This window comes from Tachysurus vachellii, chromosome 6 (genome assembly GCF_030014155.1).
Source record: "Tachysurus vachellii isolate PV-2020 chromosome 6, HZAU_Pvac_v1, whole genome shotgun sequence".
Lineage (NCBI taxonomy): Eukaryota > Metazoa > Chordata > Actinopteri > Siluriformes > Bagridae > Tachysurus > Tachysurus vachellii.
The window spans coordinates 9,488,957-9,501,441 of record NC_083465.1 but is presented as its reverse complement, the minus strand read 5'-3'; the positions used below and the strand labels follow the sequence as shown (position 1 = coordinate 9,501,441).

General features: G+C 38.1%; 1 protein-coding gene across 1 annotated transcript in view; it reads right to left on the bottom strand.

Moving 5' to 3' along the window:
• Positions 1-12,202, bottom strand: part of prkn (parkin RBR E3 ubiquitin protein ligase) — a 100,385-nt gene extending 88,183 nt beyond the window's left edge. Inside the window, exon 1 of the mRNA XM_060872097.1 lies at positions 12,101-12,202. Coding sequence (XP_060728080.1) covers positions 12,101-12,107 — 7 coding nt within the window. The 5' untranslated portion in view covers positions 12,108-12,202. The remainder of the gene's footprint in view (positions 1-12,100) is intronic.
• Between the last annotated feature and the right edge of the window lie 283 nt (positions 12,203-12,485).

The window sequence follows — 12,485 nt, the reverse complement described above, 5'->3', positions numbered from 1 at the left end:
TGAAGGAAAAACCAACATAGTGTGCGTTACTATGCCAGAATACCTTCAACTTCTCTATAGATTCTCCAGAGCTGTACTGTATAGATTAAAAAAAAAAAAAAAACCTCCTCAGGTATTGAAGGTGAGGGACATGCTGTCTAAAATGTAACTCCATCCATCAAATCTCCAATAGTTAGCGGTGTCTGTGAAGGCCATAGTGTACAATATCTAGAAATGTTTCATCCTTAGATAAAAGCAATCATTCAGAATAACTTTATATGCAATATTTTGTATGTATTTGCACTGATCCTTAACGCCAAGAGAAAAAATAGAGCTGAACCATGGCATAAAAACTGAGCCACTATTTAATTTGCCAGATATTTGTTATTATTTCCCCAACAATCCGCTGATTCCACCATTAAACAAATAGTAGTTTGAGCAAAAAGTGAATTTCCTGTCATCCCAAATGCCATCACAACCTTGATTCAAATCTTGTCAAGTTGATAAGCAATCTCAAATCTGCCATTTCCTACACTGTATGTCAGACAAAAGTTCAGCTACCTGCTTAGAGGTACAAATAATAAAGCATACGCTTTGATTCAACTGATATTTATCTGTAATCTGAAGAAATGCTTGGTTTTCGAATCAACCCTCTGAATATACAAGCTTACATTTCTAGAATTATTACAATCTAAACAAAAGCACATGTCCAGTCTGTAGTCCAGTTCATATTGTACATAATAATAAACTCTATACAACTGTAATGAAGGATATTTGCTGTCAATCATCTGACAGTTTTACTGCTGTAGAAAAATTACTGAAATGAGAAAACAGTCAAACAAATCAACTGCCCAAAGGGGATTAATAGAGCATGTATTAAAAATAGGATTAGCATACATACCGAAAGAAAATGTTCGGCGATGACACACAGCACTTTCTACCCAGCTGTTATAATAGCTTTTACATTACCTGGTCATGTGATTAAGCTTCCTGCAGATATAATGACCTAATAAACAGTAATAAAGCTTAAATCTGGTATGACCAATACTTAATAATTATCGACATGCATGTATGAGAGCAATATTGAGAATAAGAGAATAATATTTAAACTCTTCCTTGGCAACTACATCACCACATTCAGATGTTAGCATGCATGTGGGAAAAGATTAAAAATACTTCTATATAAATGGGAATTTTTTCTTTTGACATTTTGCACATACATTTTCTAGGGGTGCCAATAATTATATCTTGCAGTGGGGTGCCAATAATTATATCTTGCAGTGAAAAATGTGCAATATTTTGCAACATTCCAGACATGTTACGATACACAATGGAAGATGGAGGTGGTAGCTGAGTGGTTAAGACTTCTGATCGCAGGCCCAAATCCCAACACCACCAGCTACCACAGCTGGACTCAAGCACTTAACCCTCATGTAAGGGCCTTTTTACACCTGGTCACTTCATGTGTTTTCTCTGAGCTGATAACTATCTGATTTGTTAAAACTGTTTTACGTTAGGCCACAGAAATGCGTCTTGGCGAATCGGATATCAATCCGATCTTTCTATTTCTGGGGTACTCATTATGGGGGTAATTGAAATGGAACACGCTTTGGTGTATGCGGTTTTCAGAATGCAATCAAAAAGAAGACGAAAAAACTTGTTACGACGGTTATGCTACAAAAAACAGCATTTACTCTTTGCTGCGTTTCCGCTGGCGGCAGCAGCGCATTTTAAGACCCAACGAGACACCTGGGTGAAAGATCACTTGCGAGTGAAGTACTTCCGTTTGGGAGGAGTCTAGCGCTGACGTATGTGGCTTGAACAACCACATTCATTTACACCTGTCCAGTTTCATCTGAAATGCGTCCCAGACCACCTCCTGAAGTGGTCTGAACGATCTGATTTATATCCGTCTCGAAAACTTTCCGGAGGGCATTTAGACCTGGTCTTTTTACGATCGGATAGCTATCGGATCACAGAAAACACATGAAGTGACCAGGTGTAAAAAGCCCCCTAAGTCACTCACTCTGACTAAGTCACTCACTCTGACACAAGTGTCAGTTAAATGTCCTAAATGAATGATATTCTCATGCATTTTTCACTCATAATTTCTGAATACTGTTAAGTCTTCATTTGAAAAATCACACCATCTGAGACTGATGTGACCTTTAAAACCTGTCAAGGACACTAAAGGCCTCGCTCTAAAATAAAGAAACACTATCAGTGGTTTTGATTGACAGTAATACAGTCAGTATCCTGCTTCACTTTACACAGGGCTGCAATGTCTTCGGCTGTAATTAGGCAGCAGGACTCACCTCGTCTAGTGGAGTATCAGTCGCCTTCACTTGATTTCTCCACAGTTCTTCATTTATTGCCTTTTTCCCCATTTCTACTTCTCCATCAATTTCTCTCATTCTCATGACAGCTTGCTTGGAGATATGAAAACTCATGACTGACACACCAATTTCCTTTCTGCCAGAACGCGCCAAAGCCCCGATTTCTCAAGGTCCCCTTTTTTTTTTGTGTGTGCCTCAGGTGAACCCAGTAAACGGAAAAATGACTGAAAAGACATATCAAGCTTCGGCTAGATAAAGGAGCAAAGGTGCTGTTGAATATTGATGTATGATTAAAATGATTGCTGAATTCCTTCGTTATCAGCTAGCGCGGATGACAGGTAACTTTTCTCTGAAGCCTTTTTTTCCCCCCACTTTGTCAAATTGCTACTGAACTCAGAAATGTTTAAACGGCTCATATTGACTTGTGATATATACATAATGTTAGCGGTGTCTGGAATAAAGTGACATTTCCAGCCTAGTGAATACTGAAGCTTACAGCTCATTTATCAAGCATACTCTTCTTTTCTCTTCAATCCTCTACCTCACACCAACCGTGTCATGTTTAACAGACCTTTAGACCATTGCTTTACACAAATCACTCCCTTCTAACTGAACCTTGCAATAAAACGGCCTCTTCTCTTCTAATAAGGTTCCTCTTGTCTGAGCATTCCAAATTCCTAACACTGAACAGTTTCCTCTCATGTACTCAGGTCCTCAACCTCAGAGCTATCAGCTTAAAGAGGAAACACTGACTTTTTTATACTCCACTTTGCAGGGCTGAATACCGACGACTGCCTGATACGCATTTAAAGAAAAAGACTGAAGATAAATGTGGGTACATATTAAAGGAAATTATTCTAAGCCCACAGTCACTCCAAAGGCAGGAAAGACACTTAACTGCAAAGGGGCTGGAAATCAATAGCAATTTATTCTCTCCTTGGACTCCAAACACAGTGAGTAAATAATCCTGTCCCCGCTTGCTCCTGTCCCGAGAGTGCACTGGCGTCTGTCTCTCTGAATCTGAGTCTCTTTCTCTCTCTTGGTTCATGAGCAAACCTGCTCGACATCTCTGATCACTTCCACTTTGCGAAGATATCTACTGTCACTCTGTTACTATAGTCCAATACAATACAGCAGAGACAAAAATACCAGCTGGGCACCACATACACTCACTAAGGGTCAGTGGTGGCTCAGTTGGTTAAGGCTCCGAGTTGTTGATTGGGGTTCAAGCCCCAGCACTTCCAAGCTGCCACTATTGGGCCCTTGAGCAAGGCCCTTAACCCTCACTGCTCCAGGAGCGCTGTATCACAGCTGACCCTGCGCTCTGACCCCAACCTCCAACATTGGAATATGGGAAGAAAAATTTTCACTGTGTTGTAATGTATATGTGACAAAATAAAGTCTTCTTCTTCTTCTAATCACTGCAGGATACTTATAAGGATATTTATTTTCCTGTGGTGCTATAATTTTAGTTTAGTCTCCCATCTTAGAAATAAACTTAGTATAATAACCTGTATACAATATAAGCTGTCTGCTAACCAATCACTATCCAGAATTAACAGAGGAAGATCACAAAAAAAAATGGTTTTGACCAATCAGTTATCGATATTTTATTTATAGTCTGACATAAAAGAACACACGAGCCTTAATAAAGCAAGAAAATTACTTTTAGCTATAGATGTTCACCAAAGGGCCAATGGGAATAATAAACTATTAATTGTAGCAAATGTGTACAGTACAAGATGTATAAAATATATCGTCGCTGTCAGGCGGAATCCTCGTATCTCCAAAACCGTTAATTTTCAGGAAATTAAAAAAACGCCGTACCTTATCTGCAGTGCACAGGGTTTAGTCCGCGTTGCAGTGGATTGTCTTGCGCTAAATTCCTGTCCTCAGACGAGCACCAGAACTAGCGGGGGTCAAGATTTTTTTTTCTTTGAGCCCAGTGTTTTGAAGACATTTACCTCAGAAGACGTGTTGATTCGTTGCGACTCTTCTTGAGGAGAAATATGACGCGAAGCTCTCCCGCGGAGTGAGAAAGAGGTGGACAGTTGAAGTGTCCAATGGAGTTATGAGATTTGCGCTCAAGCTATTTTCAAGACTTTAGATTGGTTAATAACTTGTAAAAATAACAGACCCACGTGGGGACTGACCAATAGCATCGATATGTGAAAAAATATGAAATTAACCAAATTTGGACATGCGAGGTTTCCGCCCAACAGCGACGATATACACATTTTGGATTTACAATGTGATGTAAATATTGTATGTTTTCCCGTTGTATGGCTCATATCTAACTGACTTCGATCGGGTCCTTGTGTTACACCCGTAATTTACAGGTGGCTCACAGTAAGATCTGATCTCTACGTCTGCTCCACATGTTAACCCTGGTTTGCTAAATGGCACAGGACACCAGGCATGTTTGTGTATTGACTGTTGCAGGAATCTATTTCATCCCAGTCTTACAATATCATGTCAACATATGGTGCCTAGGAGAGATATCAATAAAAAAAAAAATCCTGTCTTTTAATTGAAGCTTTTTTTGCTGTTGAAAAAGTCCCCGGTGGGTTTGAGCAGACTGAACCACTGCAGCTGTTTGCTTGTTTGTTTGTTTTCCACAAGATGAATCACAGGTAAAAATTTAGTGGCACATTTGGATAAGGCAGTAGAAAATGGTTTAGCTGCTGCTGGTGGTGCAAACTCTGTTCTTAGCACATGCAGGTGTTGTGCTTCAACGAGGGACAAATGTTCTGTAGAAAACAAGAAAACAAAATAAGACAGCAACAGATTCTTGAGCTAACAAGAATCGAGATAATCAAGAATCGTGGCTGGACGAACGCATGGTCCATGGCACGAATTTTAGATAAGAGGGCTTTAAGTTCCTGAATAGGGTTGCAAAATTCCAGGAATTTTCACGGCTGGAAACGTTCCATGGGGATAAACGGGAAAATCTGGGAATTAATGGGAATTCACAGGATTAATGGGAATGTACACAATTGCACTGAACACAGCACTACGCAAAGTAAAGTAAAAGTTATTAAAAATACTTTAAAATATAATGTACAGTGGTGTGAAAAAGTGTTGGCGCCCTTCCTGATGAGTTTGTCACACTTTAATGTTTCAGATCATCAAACAAATTTAAATATTAGTCAAAGATAACACAAGTAAACACAACATGCCGTTTTTAAGTGAAGATTTGTTTTAGTAAGGGAAAACAAAATCCAAACCCACATGGCCCTGTGTGAAAAAGTGTTTGAACATTATACCATCAGTAAAACACGGTGGTGGTAGTGTGATGGTCTCAGGCTGTTTTGCTGCTTCAGGACCTGGAAGACTTGCTGTGATGAATGGAACCATGAATTCTGCTGTCTATCAAAAAATCCTGAAGGACAATGTGTGGCCATCTGTTTGTGACCTCAAGCTGAAGTGAACTTGGGTTCTGCAGCAGGACAATGATCCAAAACGTACCAGAACATCCACTTCTGAATGGCTGAATAAAAACATGAAGACTTTGGAGAGGCCTAGTAAAAGTCCTGACCTGAATACTATTGAGATGCAGTGGCATGACCTTAAAAAGGCGTTCATGCTCGAAAACCCTCCAATGTGGTGGAATTACAACAATTCTGCAAAGATGAGTGGACCCAAATTCCTCAACAGCGCTGTACGAGACTCATTGCAAGTTATTGCAAACGCTTGCTTGCAGTTCTTGCTGCTACAGTAAGTCTGACCCAACCAGTTATTAGGTTTAGGGGGCAAACAATTTGACTAATATTTCAATTTGTTTGATGATCTGAAACATTAAAGTGTGACAAACATACAATAAAATAAAAAAAAAACAACACTTATTCACACCACTGTATTTCTCTGATGCAAAGCTGAATTTTCATCAGCCATTACAATCATTCTAATCATTCTAATATGTAGATTTCTTATCAGTTTTAGAGTTGTTGTGCTCCTCAGTTTTTATAACCCTTTATAATTTTTTCAGGATTCTTTAATAATAAAAGTTACATTTAATAATTTCCCAATATTACTGTAAATCGGGCTTAAATGAGCATAAGATACTTCTTTCAAAAACATCGAAAATTGTAATTTGTCTAGACTTTTGACTGAACCATTGTATATAATATATTATAGTTTGTTTTTAGCAAGCATGCTGTATGAGGAGTATTTATTCATCTAGACTATTTCTATTAAATTGCATCACTTGTAAAATGTTTTTAATTCCAAAATATTCCAAATGATTATCTAGTTATTTCTATATCTGTACATTGTGTTGCAGAAGTGATTTTACAAGCTTTTTTCCAATCTTATTCTATAGAACTATGTCACACACACCATCTCATGTGTGGATACATTTCACCTCAGCCAGTGTTGTCAAAATGACATTTTTTAACAATCTGTATTAGACTGAATGCATGTCAGCTTATGTCCAAACAAAATATTTCTATTTATGCTTTAAGATGATACAGTTTATATAAATTTCCCCAAATTTCTAATTACTTTCCATAAATTCCCGGTAAGGTTCCAACTTGAAATATTTCCAAGGAAAATTCTGAAGTTTGTCAGAAATTTCCCACCCCTTTGGAACCCTCTTCCTGAACATAAAAGTGTACGTGACATTTCTGTATAACAAACAAGGAAGACATTGAAGAAAAATGTTTTAAAATTTGACCTTGTTTACAGACATGAGCAGTCGAGGGTTAAAGGACCCAACAGCGGTAGCTTGGCAGTGCTGGGGTTTGAACTCATGACCTCCGGTGCAGTCGTCCAAACCACTGAGCTTCCACTGCCCTAGACATTGCATCTTAGTACTATTTTTTGTATACCTGAAACCACCTTAAAATATACTTCAAACAGAAAGGAGGCTACTGAAGAAAAAAATATTGCAGACATATATTTCAGACATTTAAACTTGCGGTGATGTCGAGCCTGTTTGGATCAATTCCACACCCTAAATCCGGATCCTGTGACAATAAGACAGTGTGAACGTGAGAACCTCGGATGGATGTATAGACAACCAGAAAACAAAGATATACCTACATAAACTCCAGAGGAGAAACAAGGCCTTGATGCAAGCATATAAGGAATGTCCATCAAAGCACGTGCAGCCAAAATCCTGACCAGTCAAAGAACATTTAGACATTAGCAAACAAACTACCACCACATGAGTAGTAGTGGTAGTGGGTAGTGTTATAGCTCCATGTTACTCTTACTTCTGTCATAGGTGTGACAAGACTGCAATAAATCCCACCATAGCATTCGGCTTGCAGCTGATGATAGTATGTCCTAGCGACACATACAGTAAATACGTGAAAGTGGATGGTGGTCCTTAAGGACAACAAAATGTTAGATACAATATTAAATAGTAGAAGCCAAGTGTTTCTTGTTCTTCTATCAAGATGTAATGGTTTCTGCTTCGTTAAGGTTAGGTCATGTGAACTATCCCTTCACCATAAGTGAAACAGAACAGTTGCAAAAGCAGCGAAAGATCAAGTCATGTCACAACTTCAGTTTTCAGTAGTTATGGTTTCACCTGAACAAATGTGTTCTCACAATGAGCTTTTCGTTTCCAGGCTTGATCTTGGCAGAGCAAGAGGTGGTGAAAAAAAGAATAGCCCCTGAGGTAACAAGGTTCTGATGTACATGGGCAATCACAATTGCCATGACCTCAGGCGCGACTTTGTTTAAATCAATTCCGAGGGCAACATTTACTGTGTAGCAGAATCCTAAAAACTTCTAAATGTGTCTGTGTAACACCAAAATGGGAGAATATAGTACCAGTACTTAGTAGCCCTCATTCCACGCAAATAAATGACATGATTCTGAACCTGAACTCTTCCTACTGCAGTTGTCTCTAATCCTATCCACAAAGGGCCATTGTGATTTCAAGTTTCTGTTCCAACCAGTTTTACTCCTGATTGGTTGAACCAAAAGCCTACAATAGCCTTTTACGGATAAGATTAGACACCGCTGTCTTAGTTTGCCCACACATACAGTATATAGTACGAACTACTGTCACACCTAACCACCTCGTCACATCAGTCTCTGACAGTTTCTACAGCTTGAATCCGGTACTCTAGCACTCATCCGTAAGATAACATGTCTTCTCAGATCTGTAACACTTGCTCCTTTCATTTCAGTAGACGGAGCAGACTTCCATTTACTCTGGACACACTTACTGCATTGGTTATATCTTTGCTGACTATCATTCTGTTCATAGCTCACACACAAATTTCACAGTTCAGTATTATTTAGGACAAAATCTTTACTGCAAATCTTACTGCAAAAGGCTACAAATAACCCCTGCTTTTTTAACTCTGTAAATATCACAATTTTTATTGTTAAAATAGAAGCCTTCATTTTTGTCATATATACATTACAGCACAGTAAAAGTCTTTCCTCACATATCCCAACCTTTGGAGGTTGAGGTCAGTGCACAGAGTCAGCCATGATACAGTGCCCCCTGGAGCAGAGAGGGCTAAGGGCCTTGCTCAAGGGCCCAACAGTGGCAGACTGGTAGTTCTGGGGCTTGAACACACAATCCTCCGAACAACAACCCAATGATACATTTTTGTAACTTATTCTACATGTTTTATTCAACACCTTGTAAAAGTCACTTATGTTTAATATGTTATTGCTTTCTATCCATTGAGACCAACTAACATAATAGCAGCAAAGGCAAAGGAAAACGTGCCACGTGTTTTCCTTCCACAATTTTTGTTCTAAAAGGCAAATGTTTGCATTGCATTCGGTTACATTACATCAGGCATGCGTGGTATTCCCTCATGTAAAAGACATAATGTCAGAGACACTCTACACAACCACAATCAGTCTAGCAGGCAGATATTTAAATCACGCTGTCTATAAGGGACATATGGATTTATTTTTGTACACAGAATATATCTAGGTATCTCTGTAGTATAAAATAGAAGCTGGCATAAAATTCCCAACTCTCCATCCAGCAGCTTCAACAGACTTGCTCGAGGGCAACTGCATTACACTGCATAACAAAACTAAAGTCATATTCTAATTTCGCTCAGCTTTTAGGCAACGATCGCGAGTTAATATTAAACCCTAGTTGTGTGGCAAATTCCTGGGAGAGATATCATTGCCACTGCAGACAATGTGCAACCTGAGGGTGAAGATATTTTTCCTCAATTCATTCCCATCTTCTCAGACAAGCACGAGTCAGCTCTATCAGACCAAATCCCTGTCTTGCAGCGATCTGCGAACACCTGACATCTCAGACACAAAACAAAGACATAATCGATATGTCTTTCTTTAGAGTCTAAAGATCCTTTGGGAGGGACAAACACTCTGTACAAGTAGCTATCGCAGATAGGGCCATTCATTACATTTTAAAGAGGAACAATGAATGATAACTTGTTCTGGCTACTATTCAAATTATGCTAACTTTATTCATGTTTCATTCACTTTCCGCATCACTCAGTAACCTCTTTATCCTGGTCAGGCAATGAATCCAGAGACTTTCCCAGGAACACTTAACAAGATGCAGAGACAAACCTTGACTGGGACACCACTACATCTCCAATGCAAATAAATATATATAAAGAATATATGTTGTATATAAATACATGATGATTTACCCTGATTTAAGGTATTCATTTCAAGCTATATTATCTTGTTCTATTAGCTGAACATTTGAAAAATTCTATATCATTATTTCATATTGGGTTACATATAATTTCACAACAATCATGGTAAAAATATAGCTGCATCCCAAATGATGTACTACACACTATGCACGTACACTATACACTATGTACTCTTCCATTTAGTGTATGAATTTCTGAAGAGATGGAGCCACCCAGAGACTGTCATGCCTCCTTTGAACCGATGTTGTGTCAGTCAGATGTATGGTCTGGTCTTTATCAGCAATCAGGTCTGTGCTGAACTCAGAGTTTACGATGACCCATTAGTTCCTCAGGAGCTCTCGGTTGTGTTATTATAAACTGTTGTAGAAAGGACGTTATTTACATTTACATTATTTCTTGTCCAGTGTCACCCAAATGTGGATGGGTTTCATTCTGAACCTGGTTCCTCTCAAGGTTATTCCTCATATCATCTCAACATTGTCTCATCACTGTGTACTGCATCAGCTATATATGGTTGAAATGACAATATGGCATCTGTTGTCATAAAGACCTTTGAACAGCTGGTATTGTCCCACCTAAAGACTGTAACAGAACGGATGCTGGATCCCCTACAGTTTGCCTACCGAGCAAACAGATCAGTGGATCGACACAGTCAACACTGGACTGCACTACATTCTGCAACACCTGGACTGCCCAGGGACATACGCCCGGATTCTGTTTGTTGATTTTAGTTCGGCTTTTAATACTATAATTCCGGAAATTCTCCACTCCAAACTCCTAAGGCTCACAATACCCCCTTCCATCTGTCAGTGGATCACCAGCTTCCTGACAGGCAGGAAACAACAGGTAAGACCTCCAGTGTTCGGACAATCAGCACTGGCGCTCCTCAGGGATGTGTCCTCCCCCCACTGCTATTCTCCCTCTATACCAGTGACTGCACTTCAAGTGACCAAACTGTTAAACTCCTGAAATTTGCAGATGATACTACGCTCATCAGTCTCACCCAAGATGGTGAGGAGTCTGAATACCAGCAGGAGGTGAAGCGACTGGTGCTATGGTGCAGTCAGAACAGTCTAGAGCTAAACACCCTCAAAACTGTGGACACACTTGGCCAATAAATCTGATTCTGATTCTGATAAGCTTCTTGACTTGACTTGACATCTCAGGGAGTTTTTCCTTGCCTCCTTCACGTCCGGCTTGCTCATTAGAGACGGGGATAGATATATAGTATTTAAAATTTGTTAATATTTTAAAATTAATTTAAAATTTTAATTGTATATATTAATTGTATATATTAATTGTATTTATTTTTCTTATTGTTATTATTTATATATTATATATATATATATATATATATATATATATATGTATATGTATATACATATACATATACATATACATATATATATATATATATATATATATATATATATATATGTTTCCATACTTATGTAAAGTTGCTTTGAGACAATAGAAATAGTTAAAAGTGCTAAAAAAAAATTTATTTAATGAGTTTTAAATAGAAATTTTAAATAGATTTTTATTTTTTCTTTACTAACTGGAAGTATCTGGTGTAATCATCTTTTTTTTGCTAAACATTTAATTCTAAGTACTATTATGTTTAGTTGAGAATGTAATGTTGCTTCAGACACGTTAACAAAATTAACATAAACCTATATTTATGTTACAGTCCTAATTACTGTCAAAAACGTGTTTTTTATGACGGGAAAAAAAATCTATCATTATTTTAAATGAGTGAACATTCTCTGATAAAATAACCAAAGAAACATATATGACTCTGATTCAGGAGTCGATTCACAGCACATGATACATGAATGCGAGATGAATGTGAGACTACAAAATGTCACAAGCCCTGAAAACATCTACAAAAATCTAAATGTTCATTTTAGAGCTTCTCTGAGAGCATTTTCTGTCCATTTGTCCACTTAAACGGAGGACACAGCAACACAGCGAGGCGGAAAAACAAAACAATGGAATAACTTCAGTGTATATTCATTTGGAGGAGGAAAGTTAGCCGTGTTGTTGTACTTATTGTACTATATTAGCCAGACTCGGTGCATTTTAACGTGACAGATGAACACAAATGGTGACATAATATTATCAGGAAAAACTCAATCAAGCTGCTAATTCAGAGTCATGCCTTACCGATCATACCGGAGACGTGACGTGAGAAAGCTCAGCTTCAACACGATTTGACGTTTGTTTTTGTTGACATGCATGAAGGTGGATAGCTAGGGAGCATGCGCGACTCACGCCGAAAAGGATTGTGGGGAAAACTAGTCTTGTAGCACATACAGTACTATCTGTTTTGTTTTATTTTATATCGCTAATATCGGTTTACTGCAAGTAGAATAATGCGTATTTTATGCAGTGCTGTTTAGTATAGTCTGTATTCGGTCCAGTCAAATGCTTACATCAATATCTAAATCAATTAACTAATTAAATAAAAACAAAAAATAGTGTCAGTCCGGTGTTAATAATAATAATAACTAATTATTTTTACTATTAAAAATATTTATTATAATTATCA